Source organism: Nannospalax galili, unplaced genomic scaffold, assembly GCF_000622305.1.
Source record: "Nannospalax galili isolate Female #2095 unplaced genomic scaffold, S.galili_v1.0 scaffold1536, whole genome shotgun sequence".
In the NCBI taxonomy this organism is placed as follows: Eukaryota; Metazoa; Chordata; class Mammalia; order Rodentia; family Spalacidae; genus Nannospalax; species Nannospalax galili.
Genome location: NW_008337295.1, coordinates 284,648 through 304,778, shown reverse-complemented (window position 1 = coordinate 304,778; position 20,131 = coordinate 284,648). Strand labels below are relative to the sequence as shown.

The 20,131-nt window shown below is 43.6% G+C and overlaps 1 protein-coding gene across 3 annotated transcripts in view; it reads left to right on the top strand.

Annotated features, from left to right (window-relative positions):
• Nucleotides 1-20,131, top strand: part of Ube2f (ubiquitin conjugating enzyme E2 F (putative)) — a 59,810-nt gene that overhangs the window by 11,561 nt on the left and 28,118 nt on the right. For 2 of the 3 annotated variants that reach the window (XM_008832480.3, XM_008832479.3), the window contains exons 3-4: nt 2,360-2,389; nt 5,710-5,775. In XM_008832480.3, coding sequence (XP_008830702.1) covers nt 2,360-2,389; nt 5,710-5,775 — 96 coding nt within the window. The remainder of the gene's footprint in view (nt 1-2,359; nt 2,390-5,709; nt 5,776-20,131) is intronic. The other variant, XM_029563260.1, reaches the window with a different exon arrangement.

Sequence of the window (20,131 nt, the reverse complement as noted above, 5' to 3'; positions counted from 1 at the left end):
TTCTCCTGTTGCTTACTTAAGGCAAAACTCGAAAACATTGTTGAGGAATCCCCTGTCACTATTCTACCTCACTGCCCACTGCTCCGCAGACACTGATGCCTTCTGGCTTCTGGCCTTTCCTATCTTAGTACTTACTCTTTATTCTGGTTTGTTCTTCATTGCTGTGACAAAATACTCTGACCAATACCAACTTGGGGAGGAAAGGGTTTATTCAGCTTACACCCTGGTCACAGTTCAACACTGAGGGATCCCAAAGTAGGAACTAACGGCAGGAACCTGGAGGCAGGAGCTGAAGCACAGGCATGGAGGAACGATGCTTACTGGCTTCCTCCTCTGGTCCCCCCTCAACCTGCTTTCTTAGGCAGCATAGGCCCACCGGCCCAGGGGTAGCACCACCCACAGTGGGTTAGGCCCTCCTATATCATTCAATAATCAAGAGGCCCCACAGACATGGCCACGGGCCAGTCCAATGGAGGCAATTCCCCAATTGAGGCTCCCTCAACCCAGCTGTGTCAAGGTGACACTGACCCTATCGAGCACACTCTTTAAAGCAGCTCCGAGGCATCCTTCTCCCAAGCTACAGAGAGTCAGTGGAGCCAAAGACCCAGAGCCGCTACTTCCTGCCAGAGGCCCAGTCTACTCTGCTGACCAATTCATTGCAGGGTGTCCTCTCATACACCCCTACCATAGCATTTTTATTTGTGATTAATTATTATTTAATGTATACAGTTATATAATATCTACATAGTAAAATTACAAATCAAGTGAGTTCATAGATCATTTCCTTTATATGATTAGAGCTCTGAATTTGCCCTAACTAATCCTCTGACTGACATTTCCCAATCCTTTTCACTATTGTTCTGTTTCTATATATTCAGAAAGAACACAAGTTCTTTCTTTCTCTTAGGCCCATTTCACTTAGCTTAATGTCCTTGGGTCTACCCACGTTGTCATAAGTGGCAGGTTCATCTTTGTTAATGTTGAATATGATGTTCCTTACACATACTTACTATCCGGCCATACTTGTGCTGTCTGTCTTGGCTATCATGGAAGATAGCTGTAGTGAGTACAGAGGGTTTCCTCTCTCTGAGTGTATACCCAGAAGAGGGGTTGTGGGATCATTGTTTATAATTTCTGTATCTGTAAGTGCTCTGGGTGGCATGGGTGCTCTATGATACATTCTTCTATCCTTGCCCATGGGTGGCTTTCCATTTGCTTGGGTCTTTAGTTTCTGTCATCAGTGTTTTGCAGTTTTAGTGTAATTCTGTCTGTAGTTAATTTATTCCTAAATATATTATTTTTGATGCTGTTGTAAATGGAATTGCTTTCTCAGTTTCGTTCTGTCTTTCTGGGCAGTTCTGGGAACAGAACCTAGGCGCCTCTTGCATACTAGGTAAATGCTGTACCCTGAGCTATAGTTCAGCTCCACCCCCACACCCCCCATGTTCCTCCAGCCTCTGCATCCTTGGTGCTGGTATTACATGCATGTGCCACCACACCTGGTATTTGTTTTCTTTTTTAATAACTCATTATTAGTGTGTAGAAACAGACTGGTTTTTGTGTGTTGGTTTTGTGTTCTGCAATTTTATTAAGTTTATTAGATTTAATACTTGTTCCTTGCTTGTTGGGGTCGGTCTTCAGGGCCTTCTGTATGTAATGTCATGTCTTCTGTAAGGAGGCATAAGTTTTTTTTACTTAGATGCACTTCTTGTCTGATTGTTCTTACTATCCTAGTGCTGTGTTGAATAGAAGTGGTGAGATTGGGCATAGTTTGTTAGATCAGATCTTGGAGGATAAGGTGGTAGGGAGGGTGCTACAGCCTTGTCCTGAGAAGGGTGCTGGGCTTGAACACGCAATGAGATACTGGGAGGATATGAACTGGGTGGTCTGAGTCCTCAGGGAGAGGACCAGGGCCAAGAAATGTAAGTTACAAGGAGGTAATTTGAAGGCATATTTGGAAAAAGACGTCTCTCTCTCTCTCTCTCTCTCTCTCTCTCTCTCTCTCTCTCACACACACACACACACACACACAAATCAGATTTTGAAAAGAGTAGGTCTGTTACTTGGAGGAATTGTTTTCAAAAGTATTGCAATCACTGTTAACCTAAAGGCATTTGCTGTTATTTTTAGATTGTCGTTGGTATTAAAGTGAATTTTCAAGACATTTTTGGTTGATTTGTTGGTACTCTGCATGTCAACTTATATATCTGAAGACAGCTAAATGGCTTTGTTAAATTCTAGACCAGGTTTTGGTTCATCCACTGCACTTTTTTCTTCTTTGATGTAGAGGAAATTTGCTCATTTAGGATTGGTGATGCTATGAAGATTACTATTAACCACAGTCTCTTTGTTTCTACAGAGGTTGCAGAACTTGAAGCTAATTTGCCTTGTAAGTATAGCATCCCCAGTAAAAAATTAGTGCTATAAAGTAATGGCATGAAGAAATCTTACTGTATGTTTTAATAACTTTGCATAGCAAAAAGCCTATTTTTCATTATATTAAGAATGAATTTTAATTTTGTGCACAAAATTTTTTTGTTTTGTTTTTGTGGGTTTTTTTTTTTTTTTGTCTTTTTGAGAAAGGGTCTCTTTGTAGGCCCCACCATTTTCATTGAGGAAGGCAGCTACACGGCCCTGTGTCCACAAGTGTCCTCACTTGCTTATTTTCTCCTGCCTAAGACGCATGGGCCGCACCATGTCATCCTCACTCAAAAGTGCACTTTACAGTATGTATCAGATTTCTTTTTTTTCTATTGTTAATCTTCTCCTAAATCTTTTATATTTATGTTTGATTTATATATGAAAATCTAAAAACTTTGACCATTTTACCATTTGTTAAACTTTTTATCCTAATATTTGGTTTAAAAGTAGTTCCAAGGCTAAGGGTGCCTGTTAATATGGGTAACATCTTTTGTAATTGGGGCCTTCTGTTTGGGTGAATGTTGCAGAGGATTTGGGCTTTGATGTGGAGTCCCGTCTTATGTGGCTAGAAGGCTCATTCCCACCACTACCTACTGTAAAGAGAATGGCGGCTTGCAAGCCTTGAGTGGTTATGAAATGAATGTGAGGGCGCAGCAAGCTGTTTGTTGGATGGTTTTTGATGTTTAACATTTCTATGGGAGGAAAGTAGGTTTTCATAGAAAACATGCTTCTTCTGAGGGTCTGCCAGAATATCTTGAAATTCTGTGGATTGACCTCAAAGTTTTCTTCCATTCTAAACTGAAGGTTTTGTCTCAGGAGTCTGTTAAAAAGTTGAGACTGAGAGTATGGCCAGTAGTAGAGTACTTGCCCAGCACACATGCTGCCCTGGTTTGAATCCTAGGTACTGAAGGGAAAAAGTAGGTAGGGAAGTATATTTCTGTCTACAGAGGTATTCGGAAGTAAAATGATGTGCTTTAAAATGGTCTAGGGAAGGCCTGGCATGGCCTCAAACTCACAGAAATCCACCTGCCTCTACCTCCCAAGTGTGGGACTACAAGGCATGCATCACCACACCTGGCGCTAAAATTTTTTTTTTTTTTCGTCTTTTTGAGACAGGGTCTCCCTGTAGCCCCAGCTGGCCTGGAACTCACTATGTAGACCAGGCTGGTCTTGAACTCACAGAGATCCGCTTGCCTCTGCCTCCTGGGTGCTGGGATTAAAGGCATGTGCCATAAAAAATGCTAGAAGCTGTGAGGAAAGAGGAAGCCTGTTCACTGCTGTGGGAATGTAAACTTGTTAGTCACTATGACACTCCATATGAAGGCTCTTCAAAACTGAAAATAGAACTCCCTCTGACCCAGCTTTCAGGCACATGCCCAAAAGACTAAGTGAACACATCATGAGATCCTTGCACATCATTGCTTATAACTGTACTATTAGCAGTAGCCAAGAAATGGAACCAGCCTAGATGCCCATCCACAAGTGAGTGGATGAAGAAAATGTCCATGTACACAGTGGAATTGTACGCAGCAGTAAAGAAAAGTGAAACCGTGGCGATTGCAGAAAAATGGATGCCCCTGGAAATCTTCAAGAGAAATAAGCCAGACTCAGAAAGACGAGTATCACGGTCTCTCTCCTAAATTTAAAGTTATGCACAAGTGTGTGTTTACCTCTCTGTATGGGTGTCTGTAGATGTGTGTCTGTGGGTCACAGGACTAAAGGGGTCATGGGAGGAGAGGGAGAGGTCTTAGGGAGGTGGACACAGAGAGGGACTGGGCCCCATGTAAAAGGAGGGCAGAGCTGGGGACTGATGGGGGAAGAAAGGGAACCAGCTAGAAGGTAGAGGGGGAGGAGAGGAAAGAGGAGGTAGGGGGAGGGACCATTCGAGAGCAAAGTCTGAAGCTGCCATGAAACTATTTTGTTGGCTAACTGAAAATTTTTTTTTCTCAATTTGGTTTATTATTAGTTTAAAACATTTTCTTGGGAATTTCAAAAAGGTAAAAAAGGGAAATGAAGTCTGTTTTCAGTGTTTATGGTTCTAAGTGTGTGATTTTTGCAGAAAGTTTTGAACTCTCGTCTTGAGTTTATTTCTAAAGAATATGGTAGTTGCCGGGCACATGCCTTTAGTGCCAGCACTTGGGAGGCAGAGGCAGGCGATCTCTGTGAGTTCAAGGCCAGCCTGGTCTACATAGCAAGTTCCACCCAGGCCAGCTGGGGCTACAGGAAGACCCTGTCTCAGAAAGACCAAAAAAAAAAAGGAATATGGTAGTATATTCCTGAAACTGCTTCTTACTGAATTTTCTTTCACTGTGAAAAAGAAATCCAGCCAACCATCCTGTGTTATTCTCAGTGTTTTGTGTCTAACATGCTCATTACACACCAGAATGAAACAGGATGAATAGTAGATCCTGAATTCATCGTGACTCTGGGAGTTAGCCTTGCTTTTCTGTGCAGCTTGTGATCTTAGACTAGTCACCGATGTCTCTGGGCCATCTTGTCTCATCCATCATAGTCAAGAATACTGGACTATGATCTCTAAGGCTGTTTGTTGAAAATTTTATCAGTATAAAACTTAAGTGGAACCTATAAACAATAAAGTTAGTAGATAAACTAAGGAATTCTTTATAGTGTCCTCTGAGTTATATAAATATAAGAGAGTTTTCTGGATATTTTCAGATTCATAGGGTGTCATCCTTTTGTGTCCTTTTGTGTGAAGGAGGCAAATATGGGTGATAGCCAGCTTCCCTTGCCTGTACTACGGGTAGTAGTTCTCTCTGGAGAACTTGTCCTGATAAGGCCCCTTTAGCCCGGAACATTGCCACTTGAGTCAGCAAAGCATCATTTCACCAAAAGAGCAAGCTAAGTTACCAGTTAGGCTATAAGTATATATATTTTTTATTATAAATTTCTAACTTAATATATATTTAAATATCATGGTGAGCTCTAGGTGTGAGCTAACTCTTAGGCAACACACTTCTTTCAAAGTTCCCTTCTCCACAGTGGGCATGCATGTCTATGTGAATGTCTAACTGGTACAGACCAGTTTGAACAGAGCAGACGTTTGACCTGGTTCCTTTCCTGATTTTTCCGTGTTTAGGTAGCCTTTACCCATATATGTTAATATCTTTGAGGGAGATTTCATTTCATGTAAATAGCATAATTCTCTAATTAATAAAAAACTCTTTAGTGACCATTTAAAAGTTGAACTTAGAGGGGCTCTGCTTACCTATGAATCAGCACTGCAAATGACCTCTGTGCAGACCTTCCTAATTGCTGTTTCTTTTGCAGGTACCTGTAAAGTGCATTTTCCTGATCCAAACAAGCTTCATTGTTTTCAGCTAACTGTAAGCCCAGGTAATAAATACTGTCCCATACTTAAGTGTTAGTGTGATTTTCAAAGAGCAAAGCTTAAAGTCTCCCAAATCTAGATTTGTCCTATAGCATTTAGAAAGTAAGCATTCGTGCCCATACCATATGAAGACAAGGTAAAACTTGGTAGCCAAATAAAGCCTAATAAGTACATTTGAGGCATTCAGTGTATTTCGATTACTCCATTTAAGCTAAACAGCTAAAGCCAGTGAAGACCCAACTGCAGCCTGTCGTGGACAGTGTGGGCTTGAATCACGAGTAGTTCTGATAATACTTCAGAAGAGCCTGACCTGCTTGAAGTTGCTCGGCCTCTCAACTGCAGCCCACATCTAAAAAGGGTGTCATGAACCTTGTCTCAGAGGACAGTGTCAGGATTAAGAGATTGTATGTGCACAGCACTTCAGCCCAGGTTCTAGCAGACAGATTACTAGCTGTGCTCCAGGACTGATAAGTGCTTAATCTCCAGGGGCCCCTGCCTAGCAGCATAGCTCCACAGTCAGCCTTGTCCAGTAGAGGTGTGGTTACAGGAGTCACAGTTTGCTACCCATGTTGGCCTTGGCCAGGTGTTGGCAGCCAGTTCATGCTGCTTCAGAGTAGGTGGGGTGGGAGGAGTAAGAGAATTCTCAGAAGTTCTGTAAGAAAACTAGTCCACAGATGTTTATAAAAAGGGACTGGAAGCCAGGCATAGTGGCACATGCCTGTGGTCCCAACACTTGGGAGGCAGAGGCAGGCAATCTCTGTGAGTTCAAGGCCAGCCTGGTTTACATAGTGAATTCCAGGCCAGCTGGGGCTACAGGGAAACCCTGTCTCAAAAAGACTTTTAAAAAAAGGGACTGAAATAGGAACTTCATCAGCCTGTGCCCCCTTCCACATTTACTGTCTGAAACTGAAGTATTAAGTACCTGAGGGAGATGACTTTTAAGTGATGCTATCAATCACGTCAAAGATGTGAAATTATTCAGAAGATTATGATGACTAGGCAAGGGAAGGGATGATTTGTCTTTGGATGATGCTGACAGTTGATAATGTGGCACTTAGTTAAGGCAGGAGTGGTCTGACCTCTGTGATTTAGGTTGTCTGAGGCTAGATGTCTAGAGCCATTTTGGGCCAATCAGTCCATAAATGTTTCTGGCATCATTTGGCAAAGTTCAGATACTAGAGCTGAGATGCACAGAAACAGAAGAACAGGGAAGGAAGGGAGTTTTCTCGTTGAAATAGAGGGTGGTGTTTTATTGGGGAGAGGGAAAGGGAGTGAAGGACTGAGACTAGTGAGCCACAAGCTAATTAAAAAGTGAGCGGTGCAGAATTTGGGTGTGTGATAATGAGCCGTGAATAAGCCTGGCCTTGTCTACCTGGGGAACCTCCCTGTCTCAGAATGTTCTTGATAACTTAAAAGTTCCAATTTATGCGTACTCTAGAGGCAAAAGGCAGGCAGATCTCTATGAGTGTGAGTCCATCCTGGTTTATGTAGCCAGTTCCAGGCCAGCCAGAATTACATAGTGAGACGGTGGAGCTGGAGACATTCTAAGTCCTGGATCCTGGAGTCACTGCCTGGCTCTTTTGGGATTCAAAACCCTGTCATCAGCATCCATCTCTGGAGACTTCTCCCTGAAGAGCCATCAGAATGAGCTCCCAGGCTCCACCCATACTCCAGTATCTGGCAGGACAGAGGCTGCTGAAGGACAAGGCCTGGCCATCTCTGCTCTGGAGGACCTACCCTCAGTGTTCTTCCTACCACTGTTCAAGGAAGCCTTCCAAAGGAGATGCATTAAAATCCTGAGGGCCATGGTGCAGGACTGGCCCTTCCCCTGCCTCCCTCTGGGGGCCCTGATGAAGAAGAAGGCAACACATACAAAGGCCTTCCAGGCTGTCCTGGATGGGATTGACATGCTGCTCTTGGGGAACAGCAGATCTTCCAGGAGGTGCAAATTGGAAGTGCTGGATATACAGGATATGCATCTGAACTTCTGGAACAGGTGGTGTCGAGTCAGGGCTGGTGATTGGTCAGCACCGACCGAAAGTGAGAATCAAGCAGCGACAGGTCCTTCGGGGATGGGCGTTAAGCAGCCCTTGAAGATAGTGATAGACCTGGACCTCGAGGAGATATACCCAGACAGGCAGCTCTCTTACCTCTTTCAGTGGGCAGAGCCGTGGAAAGCCGGCTCAAGATCGGGGTATTGTCCCTTTACAGCTACGTCACAGTCATGTGAGTGTTGGACCTGGACTACATCCAGGAACTACATGTGCATTCTGTCTATGATCCGGCTACCCTACTCACCTTTGCTCCTTACCTGGGCTGCATGAGTAACCTGCACAAGCTCTTCCTCTTCAACTTCTGGGACGGTATCTTCCTCACCCCAGTGGAGAAGCAGCAGATCATCACCCAGTTTACCTCACAGCTCCTCAAGCTGAATTGTGTCTAGGAGCTGCATGTGGATAGTCTCCGCTTCCTGAATGGCCACCTGGATCAGCTGCCCTGGTGGCTGAAGACGCCCTTGGAGACCTTGTCTGCAGTTCACTGCAAACTCTGAACATCAGAGTTGAATTCTGAGTTCCAGAGCATCAGTCATTTAAAACACCTGAAGCTGAAAAGTGTCAGCCTGACTTAACTAAATCCTGAGCCCCTGCGTGTTCTGTTAGTAAAAGCTGCAGCCACCTTGACCTCCCTGGACTTGGAAGACTGTTGCACTGGGGACACTGAGCTCCCTGCTATCCTAGCTGCTTTGAACAATTGTTCTCAGCTCTCCAAGGGAATCAAATCTCCATGTCTGTCCTGAAGGACCTGGTACATCATTCTGCCAAGAAGAGACAGCTAAGTTTGGAGTTGTCCCCTGTCCCTTTAGAGGGCTGTGAAAACCGCCGCGCTTTCCACAGTAGACTGCCCAGTATTGTGATGAGCTCATGGGTTCATAGAAGGCCTTTAGGAAGCCAGTGAGCGACTTGTTTGGTATTGACTTCTCTCATTGTGGTAAGCAATATGTCTATAACAAGGATGGATCTGTGTTTGGAAGTGTTGGATACCTGCCCAGTGGGATGCAAAGATCAGAAGCTATCTTCTGGGTAGAGGGACATGTAAGCTAACACACCCATGTCCGTTTAGGACACACATAGCACATGTCTTTGACTGCTGTGCAATGTGAGTGAGAAAAGAAAGATGGTGCAGGAGATCCAGATAATGGAGAATATTTGATCTGGGGAGTGATGAGACCTGTTGACAAGTGTCATGGAGTCAGAAATGCGAGTGTGAGTCTCTAGAAATGGACTCTGCCTGGACATGTACAGAAGGACGTTGCTCCAGCGTGACAACAGTAAAGGAATGATTACAACCTGGGACCTCGGATGCTAACATCTGTTCTACCTGAAAGGTTCACCTAGTTTCCAAATTCAAGGTCAAGAAAGTCCCTGATGTAGGGAAGGGAAAGACACTGAGGTGTTTTATCAGTGAGGATAAAGGTCAAGAACTGAGACCATCCAAATAAATTAGAGCCATTCTGACAATCTCAAAAAAAGTTCCAATTTACAGCTAGCTGCAGTAACACATGTTTATGATCCTAGTGTTCAAGAGGCTGAGGCAGGAACAGCACAAGATCAAGGCCAGGTGGACTACCAATAACAAAACCCTATGTGAAAGGGTCTTTTTTAATGTTATATTGGAGTTTTGTTTTTTTAAAAAATATTTATTTTATGTGTATGTGTGTATTGCTTGCATGTATGTAAGTACACCCATGTCGTACAATGCCTGTCGAGGACAGAAGAGGGCGTCGGATCCCCTGGAACTGGAGTTAGAGGCAGTTGCTAGCTGCCATGTGGGTGCTGGGATTTGAACCTGGGTCTCTTGCAAGAACAGCCACTATTCTTAACCACTGAGCCATCTTTCCACCCTGTATGTGTAGGTTTTTTAAAGTGCTCTGGTATGTAGGTTTTTTAAAGTGCTCTGGGGCAAACTGGTAACTTTGGTAACTTTTGTCTGATACCAATTGCTTGGAGATAAGACAAATACTAGGAAATGGTTGATACCAAGATGCCATCCTTAGAAATGGGTGTTCTACATGCTTGGTATCTTTGGATAGATGAAGTAAGGAGCTTCCAACCAGACGGTAAACATTCTACTCATTCTTTGGATGCCTTTCTGAAACACATTGCATCTTCTGCTTTTGTTTTAGTTTATTAATTTTTTATTTTTAATTATTCGTGTGTGTGAGGGAGGTTATGTGCATGTGAGTGAGGTGCCCACAGAGACCAGAGATGTTGGATCCCCCAGGAGCTGGAGTGACAGCTACTTGTGAGCAGCCTGATGTGGATGCTAGGAACTGAATTCAGGTCCCCTGCAAGAACAGTGTGCATTCTTAACTGCTGAGCCAGCTCTCCTGCCCCTGCCTTGCTGCTGTTATTGAGAGGCACAGTGAGCACACAAATGGCTTTCTCAGTATCTCAGGGTCACCATTGAAGAATGTCATTTAGCTACTGTTAAATAATAGCATTTTCAGAACATCTGGGAGTGATTAAGATTGGTTTCCTGAGCCAGGCATGGTGGCGCATGCCTTTAATCCAGGCACTTGGGAGGCAGAGGCAAGCAAATCTCTGTGAGAGCAAGGCCAGCCTGGACTACATAGTGAATTTGAGAACACTTAAAAAAAAAAAAAAGATTGCTTTCCTGTTTAAATGAGAGGCAGAGGCTAACAAATAAAATGGCAGAGATTTCCAGTAGCAGTCAGGGATTGAATTTGTGATCCCTCAAGTAGGGCTTCTATGGTCCTTGGCCGCTTACAGACCCTTGTTTGTCCGGACTAATTAGTGTCACATGGTTGGGTTTCTGTTGTTTCACAACTGGAAAGTTTTTGCTAAATCAGTGAATGTGATTATTTAGATTGCATAGGTGTTGTCATCTTTGTTCTTGTGGCATCTGGGAAGGAAGCAGTTGTTACAGCTCAGGTATTCACTCTTCTGTCAGATGATAAGAGAACACATTTGTGCCTGGGAATGCTTACTATCTCAGCATTTGTATGTGCAGGGTGTGCACCAGGGACACTGTTACAGTTGTCACACTGAACTGTGCTTAACTTGCTTTCTAGTCCCTGTATATAGTCTCTGGTTTGTGGAGTCAGCAAACCAGAAAGCCCTGGGGGTTCCTGGCTTGGTTATGAGGACAGCTGTGGCAGAGATCTGCCGGTTCTAAAAATGTACCTAGAGTCATGCTCCTCTTAGCACGAAAGAGAAAATTAGAGCTAGGCCCAAGCCGGCGGGAAGGTGCCTGAAGTATGAAGGCACAGTGCTGAAGCTGGCTTCTTTCAGCCAGCAGTTCTCTGGCTAGATGTGAAAGCAGGCAGTGCATGTGATGTGGGCTTTAGGAATTATGGAAAAGGATTACACCAGCTCAGCAGTCTTCTTTATTTGGCTTCTGTCCATACTACTTATAATTTTCTTTGTTTTGGAATGGCTCCTCATGCTTGGGAATAAATACACTCTTCCAAGAAAAAATTAAATTTGTAATTTGTTGAAAAGACAGACCGTCTGTAAGGGAGAAAGACTCATAAGAGAAAATTCGAGTAAGTGAATACAAGTGAAATAAGCAAAACAGAAGCCTAGGAACTGGCCCAGATTCCCAGCAAGTCTTATGTGAAGACAGGGGGCCATGGAGCTCTCCTTTGCCCTCCTGACCAGGCAGGGTGGTTTTAGTCCATAGTCTGATAGGGCCATAAACTTTAAAATAGCCATGATGTGTTCCTATGTTTTAGCATCTGTTTTTTGTTGTTGTTGTTGTTGTTTATAGCAGATCTTGCCATGTGGACTGGCTGGGAACTTACTATGTGGCTTGGGCCAGCCTCAAACTTAAGAACTTCCTGCCTTAGCCTCCTGAGTGCTGAGATTTCAGGTTATGAGCCACCACACCTGTCTTACTTTAAAAAAAAAAGTCACCGGTCTTAAAAAAGTTTTACTAAGGAATAAACTTATAAACAGTAAAATGTGCTGATTAAAACTGTACGTCTTAGAGTTTTGGCAGTTTTACAATGTGGTCTCTCCACAGCCCTAAAAGGATGACAGACATTTCTCTGACCCCTGAAGTTCCCTTCTGCCTCTTTGTCACCCACTACCACCCCAGATTCCTTTCTGATTTGTTACTGTGGTTTGCTTTGGTTTGTTTGGGGGGCCATGAGCATTCTCTAGGAACGATTTTCTTCTGTCTTCCTTTCTTCTCGTTTCTACCCGAGTCGTAGGAGACTCCCCGCTGTGGCCGTACCTCACACTACTTGCAATGTTGGGTGTGGGATATCTCCTCTTAATGGTGTCCATTTACATTCCCATGACAAGTGATGTGGAGTACCCTCTCATGTATTGGCTGCACTTGTATAACTTCTTGGTTGAGTGCCCATTGTAAAACTTACTGTTTTGTGGCTGTGGTCTGAGTACAAGTCCTTGTCTGTGTTACGAGATACTTAAACTATGAATATTTCCCCCATTCTGTGGTTGCACTCTTTTCAATGTTCTTTGGTTAAGGAAATTTTAATTTTAATAATATGAAATTTATCAAGTTTTTTAATGGCTTGTGCTTTTTGTGCCCTAAGATATTTTTCTTACCCCCTACCCCAAGATTGAAGATGCATTCTCTGTTTTTCTGTACAAGTTTTATAGAGAAAAGTTCTGTTGGCTCTTCAGATTAATCTACCTCAACATGGTTATCTGGATAGTCTGACTGTGTACCCAGCACCCCACTGCTAGGCGTGTACCCAGGAGACCCACACCAAATGTCCACAGTGAAGCAGCACAGGGCTAGCCGTCTACTGGATAGGTCAGCAGCCTCAGCCATACATGAGTACAGTTACCAGGAAAAAGATGCAGAATGGAAGCTGGCCATGTGGTCAAAACCCAAAAGCAGTTGTTATAGTCTGGGATTCACAGATGCCCCAAACAGATAAACAGACAGGTGAGTCTGTAGAAAGAAAGAAAGATTTATTACGGCTGGCCTACACAGCTGGGCTACATTTCTTCCTAGAGGGTCCAAGTGTAGCCCAGAGCGTAAGCACTCTGGCTCTTTTTATATTGATCATGTTGCTAGGCAAGCAAGCAGAATACAGAAGCCAGTCATTGAGTGTGTTAAGCTTGAGCAAACAGTATCAAGGAAATAATAAGAAAATACAATTTTCCACCCAAACCCCCCACCTGCACGGAACCAGCTTCCTCCTCTTTCATAAACTGACATTGTTAATCTTGCTGTTATTCTACTTTGTCTTCACCAGTCACAAAGTTCCCTCTAGGATTTTGTTGTACAGCAGTTGTATCTTAGGAACCTCTAAATGTTGTGGGATACTTCTTGTACAGAGAAACTATAACCAGGAGTGAAAAGTTTAGGTTCCCAAGCATACAGGCGGAGAGTCCCCTTAATAACTTCTATTCTATTAAGCAACAATTACTATTTTGCCGAAGCAAGCCAAGTATAACCTACAGAAACCATAAATCAGCAGTTAGCAGGAGCATTCTAGGATGCTCTGACCTGTTCCCAAGACAACCAGGGTCCAGCTGGCATGTATTCCCATACCTTGGGCTAACTGCCTGATAATTTCAGAGACTCGAGTCAGCCTGCACTTTAACATGGTGTAGCTATGGTCAAGAAGGTGTCCTGTTACACAAGTGTGCTAAGTAAAAGACATCACTGGCAACATTTAACCCTCCCACCCCCATTTTTCTTTGGTTGGTTTTGAGACAGGGTTTATGTAGCCAAGGCTGACCCTTATCTCAGTTGTAGCGAGGGTAACCTTTTGAATTCTGATTCTTTGGCCCTATTACCCAGGTGCTGGGTTACAGACATGTGCCACCATGCTCAGCTCAACATTAGCTTTTAAGTACTGAAAACAAAGTCAAGCTGGAGAGAGAGCTCAGTGCTTAAGAGTACTGGCGGCTGTTCTTGCAGAAGACTTGGGTTTGGTTCCCAGCACCCATGTGATGGCTAACAGCTGTCTATACCTCCAGTTCCAAGGGATCCAACACCCTTTTTGGGCTCCATGGGTACTGCACATGCAGGCAAAACACCCATACACATTTGTTTAAAAATAAAAAAAATTGGGGCTGGAGAGATGGCTCAGCTGTTAAGAGCACTGACTGCTCTTGCAGAAGACCCGGGGGTTTGATTCTCACCACCCACATAGTGGCTAACAACCATCTGTAACTCCAGTTCTGGGAGGCAGGGGGAATCTGACGCTGTCTTCTGACCTCTGTGTGCATTGCACCACACGGGTGCACTTATACAGGCAATACACTCACACAAAAATAATAAAATATTTAAAAATAAATACAAAATTAAAAAATTACAAAAATCAGTGGTCTGGGTCTCCATCTTAAGAAAAAGAAGAGCACTTATAAGTACGGTGTGATAAAGAACAAGATGTGGGTGAGCAGCCGCTGAAGGGCGAATTAGTTCTTAGCAAAAACAAAACTGAACCTTAGCCGACATGGTCACTGTAGGTCAGTGTTTTGTAATTCTCAGTACGAGCCTCGCCCACCTTGGTTATGCTTGGTGCTGAGTATCCAGTAGTGGTGGGGATTTTGGTTTTTGGGGGGAGGGGGTTGTTGTTTGGGGGGGGTTGTTTTGTTTTGTTTTGAGACAGGGTCTCACTGTCTAGTCCTGGCTGGCCTCTGCCTCCCTTGTGCTGGAATTAAAGGCATGCAAACACTCGGGTTTTGTTTTAAAGTCAAGTTCTTTTGATGCATTCCTTTTTGGCCTTGACCTTGCTGTGTAATCCAGACTGACCTTGAACTACACATCCCCCTGCTTCAGCCTTGTGAATGCTGGGATTGCAAACTAGAGCCATCATACTACAGTAAGGGGTTTTTTGTTTGTTCATTTTAATTGTTACTACTATATAAAAATAGCTTACTTTTGAATATGTTGATTTGTGTCCTGTGATGTTGCTAAGTTCACTTATTCATTCTAGTAGCTTTTAAACACAGTTGTGGATTTCTGTGACTGTGATCATAGAATCTTCTGTGTGGAGAAATGTGAGCCTTCTGCTTCTTGGTCCCCGTGCCGCTGGCTCCAGTAGTGCTGGGCAGCAGGGGAGCATGCATGTTTGTGGGCTCTCTGTGCATCTTTATCAGACGGAAGTGTCTTTTTTCTGGTTTGCTAAGGATTTTTATTCTCTATCATTTGGGATGACCAGCTTTTCTCATTTAATTAAAGCATGGTGAATTATGCTTGCTGATTTTTGAATGGTAAGCCAGTCTCACAGTTGGGGTTCAGGGGGTTGGGTTCCACCTATTAGTCTTTTGTTAGGAAATTCTGTGTTGGTAATCATGGAGAATTTGTGTGTGTGTGTGTGTGTGTGTGTGTGTGTGTGTGTGTCTGTATTTTTGTAATTGATAGCACTGGGCTATTAAGATAAGTTAGAAGTGTTCCTCTTCAGAGTGCGCGGATTTGTGTTATTTCTTAAATGTTTGGTAGAATTCATTTACCAACAGTCTTAACTTTTCCAGGAAAGTTTTTATTTATGAATGCAATTTAGTAGATACAGGATTAGCATTAGTCTGTTTCTAAGTCAGCTCTGGAATCTTCCTGTGGCTATAGAATTTATTGATAAGAAATTTGTATTTGGAATATTTATTACCTTGCTAATGTCTGGGATATAAAGTGATCGTGCATAACTTTACATGTGATCTGCCCATGATATACCAAGGTTTCAGACACACAAAAGCTTAAATTTTCATCCATACTCTTCACCATCTGATTCTTTCTAATTTCACTGTAAGGGATAAACCATTATGGGCAAGATAAATTTAAAGAACAGACTTTCTTTCAAAGAGCTCTAAAAACCAGATGAGCTCTCTTTCTATGTAGACTAGGAATGCAATATGAGTACAAAGCAGCCATCTGTCTGCCGCTGTGGCCTTTGTTAGGGTGACACTCCCTGCCCCTTTGCTTGTGATGATACCCCTGGGCACCCATTACCTGATGCACAGTTCATCAGTTTCATGCGGATTTCTCCCCTTCCCTAGCACATAGCTCCCGGTCACATTCTCTCACAGGATTCATTTAGCGAGATGGTTATAATACCTTCTAGGCTGGATTGTGGCTCAGTAATGGAGTGTTTGCCCAGCATTCAAAACATTCTGGTGGTCACCAGTGAAATGGCCCAGTCTTGGTAAAGGTGCTTGCTGCCAAGTCTGATGACCTGAGTTCAATCCCTAGGACACAGGGAAGGAAAGGTCAGCAAGTTGTCCTTTGACCTCCAAACTCTGGCCACACACACAAACTCTGGCCATACACACGCACGCACGCACACACACGCACACACACTAAATTTAAATAAGAAAATAATATGAATGTATAAAATGCATATAAAATACCAAAGATGACGTGGCATCTAGATGGTCAGTTTTATCAACCAGCACTGCTTTCAGGTCCACATGTGGCATCTTTATGAAGCATAGGTTTTTTTTTTTTTTTTCCTTTATCTTTCTTGGTGATCATGTTTAGCTATAATTTGCAAACTGGAAGTTCACTTTTCTTAAGGATTGCCTCACTGAACTCTTCTCACCCCATCCTTTCACCAAGCCCCTGCTCTCCCAGAATCCAGCCCTCCTGCTTCCTACTCCCTTACTGTGCTAGTTTGTCCACTTTCCACCAGAATATAAGCTTCCCAAGGGCAGGCATTGTCTTGTGCGTCCCCAGTGACTACAACAGTGTCTGCCTCCTGGAAACACTCGCTAACTAGTTGCAGATTTTGATGCTGTTAAATAGGAAATAACAGCTTACCCACTATGTGTCTCTGAGAGTGATGATAGCTTGCTATTAGCATTTTTCCCTGATACAGTTGGTATTTGTGAATGAATGCTAATTTACACCAGAAATAAGGATTCGATACCAGTCTCTTTCATTTGTCTTAATAGATATGAACACTGAGAACAGCTTGTTCACATAAGTAAGCTGTTGTGGAATGGTTTTTGTTATAGGTATGCCTTTTGTCTTTGAACTTCAAAGGTAAGTTCAAAGTTAAATCAAAAATCATAGACATATTTTCATGATCTTTCAATTGATTACTAGACCTAGTGCCTTGTTGTGTTTTGTTGAATGCATAGGATTGGAAACTGCCGCTGGGAGGAGGCTTCACCTGGCACTAGAGCCCCTGCTAAGGTGTCTGAGGACTAAGCAAAGCCACTGTGCCGAATCTTTAGCACTTGCCACTCCAGAGCATCTTGTTTGACCTCACATACTCAGAGTTGAGAGTACACTACTGATAACACACATTTATTAACATCATAATGGGAAAAAACTTATCATAGTCTTCATACTTCCATCAAAAACTTTATGCTGCAAATTCATCTCATTCAGTTTCTCAGAATTACTGCCAAGTACGTTGTCACAATAGTCAGTCACTTGCTTACTGACAAAGCCTCCCTTCAGTTTTTACATCTAAGACTCCCCTGAGAACCATCTCACCTTGCAGTTGTGACTCCTGCCTGGTCACAGGAGAGAGCAGGGAGTGAGGCACTGGGTGGGAAAGGGTACAAGAGGGTGGGAGGAGAGGGTACGAGAGCATGCAAGAGGTGCCATGGTGGTTGCTTACTGGCATTCTGCTTGCTTCTCCTGAGGAAGCAATGCATTCTTTCACAGTGGGTCAGATTAAAGTTTTCTTTTATGTTTTGTTGGTTTGAAGACCAAGACTCATGGAGCTCAGACTGGCCTCTTAACTTGCTATATAGCCAAGGATGACGTTGAACTCCTGATCCTCTTGCCTCTATCTCCAAGTGCTGAGATTGTGTGTGTGGCCACCACACCATGCCCAGTTTGAGATTAAACTTTCTTTTTGTTTTGGTTTTTTTGTTTAAATATGTTTATTGCTTTTATTTTATGTATATGAGTGTATTGCCTGTGCCTTGGAGGTCATCAGATTCCCCTGGAACTGGAGTTAAGGACGGTTCATAGCCACCATGTGGGTGCTAGGAATCGAACCCGGGTTCTCTGCAAGAGCAGTCGGTGCTCTTAACCGCTGAGCCATCTCTTCAGCCCCAAGACTAAACTTTCTAAATGAAACTTTAATCATCTTTGCCAGTCTGTGGTGTCTAAACCCAAGGCATGAAGTGGGATATGGTATGTCCAGTGCTAAGCTCCCTTAAAGAAGTAGATGTGAGGCACTGACATAGCAACACCTCTACCAGTCACCCACCCAGTGTTTTTGCCCTTTGGGATAGCTTATAACTTGAGGCAGAGAGAGTGTGGCGCAGGGTGTGTGGGTGGGTGGGTGTGTGTCTTTTGTAAAGGTAGGGAAAAGACTGGGAAAGAGGAGGTGGAAAGGGAGAACAGGTATGACTTCTGGGCCTCAAGAGCATATGCGGTCATGCTAGGGTAGAGCAGATGTGGAAGTTGGCGATCTGGAATGGATTCAGTCCTAGTGTTTGTGCTGTGTACTCCTTAGAGAGTTGTTCTCAAGGGGTCACCCATCATCTCTTGAAGACACTATTGTGTGATTTCTTGAAGGTGGGAGAGGGTGGCTCCAAAGCACTGGTGGAGGGAAGGATTGTAATAGTGGGCCCAGAGCCAGGAACGTATTTCTACTGCTATTCATGATTTTTCAGTCCCAGTTTGCTGAGAAGTAGAGCATTCTTAGCTTTAGAAACTGACTAGTGAGAGGGAGTTGACTGGTCTACACTTGGACACTATGTGCTGAGCCGTGGTGCACTCTGCAGCCTGTAGCCTGCCGGCTCCAGAGGGAGCATTTAACAACCCCCTCCACACACACACACAGTGTGGGCTGTGGAGCAGGTATAGGAGAGTGTCCGAGAACTCTTCCACTGTAGTCATCATCATGAAACCTGAGGCATGAGCTGCTCCTAGGCCTTGTGCAATGTGATCTGCTACTTAACTAACTGTATGTTGCAAATTCAGTAATAAGTAAAGTGGTTCAGGTCTAATGGCCCGGCTGCTTTGAACAGCAAAGTGCTAAGAAGCAGATCATTTTCCTGAGAGATTTGTTCTGCTAAAGAGAAAAGAAATGGAACAATCTCTTCTTCGATTTTAATGACTTAGGAGAAGACGCAATTCTAATAATTATTAAATGAAAAGTTCACTGAGCCAGAAGGAATTTGATGAAAGCAGAAACATGTTGGACCAGTAACATTTCTGTGGTGGTAGGAACAGAGTTGACACAGTGTGGTAGGAAGGAGTGGCCATAGCATGGCCTTGTGATGGACAGCTCTGTCTCAGTAGGTGACAGGTAAAACTGGTAGGGTTCTTGTTATAGACTGTCTTATGTGGGCATCAATCACTCCTGAGGGAAATTCATAGTGAACACTGGTCTACAAAAGTGAAAAGGCCAAGGTTAAGTTTCTCTCCAATTTTGGTCAAAGTCAGACTACAAGAAAACAAAGCGTGCTGTATTTTATATACAAGATGTCACTTCTGTGACAGTCTCACAAATCCGGGTACATTTATAAAACTCAAACAACAGAAGTATCTTAACGGAGGAGAGATATGTTTTGAGGTGTTCGTCAGTTGTGTCGGAGAACGTGATGGATCTCACATCATGGCAGACAGGAAGCAGTCGGGCAGTAATGGGAAAGGGCTGGGGCAAGATGTCCCCAGTGTCTCACACCTGGTGCCTACTTCCTGTACTATGCCCTGCCTTCCGCAGTCTCCCCACCTCCCAGTAGCCTGTCCAAACCACTGATTGATAAGGTCAGAATCCTCAGGATTTAACTGCTTCTGGAAATGCCTTCAGATAAACCTAGAGTTGTGCCTTCAGATCTCCTGGGGTTAGTCAGCAGTCAATTCATTCTCAATTCAAATTGATGATCATGATTAGCCATGTCAACAAATAAATGGGGGAAGGAGAATAATAAATGCTGTATGATGGCCAAGCAACCAGGTAGGAAAAACAAAGGACCCTTTGTGGAAGAGGTTAGTGGAAAGAATGTAAGAGCCGGAGGAAGGGGTGGAGTGTTAATTGGAAGTGTCCTCCAGCCACTATGCTGGTAAGCCATAGTCACACCTCCTTCCCATGCTCATCAAGGAGTCAAGGAGGGAGTCAATTACCCCTCCCACCCAGTCGGTTGACCTTAGCTGCATGGGGAGGCAGGGCAAAGGATATATAAGCAGAGAACACCAAGCAGCACCTCTCACCATTTTGTGCGGCTGTCGGGAGGTCACAGGATCTGTATTTGAGTGTGGACTTTACAATGAAGCCATAAATGTGGGGCACCCAGTCTTCTGTAAATAACCCCCTACCTTGTGCTCTGTTAAAAAAAATAGTAAATAAATTTTTTAATTTTTTTTTAATTTTATATGTATGCATGTATTGCCTGCATATAGGTAAGTGCACCCGTGTCGTGCAATGCCCGTGGAGGACAGAAGGGG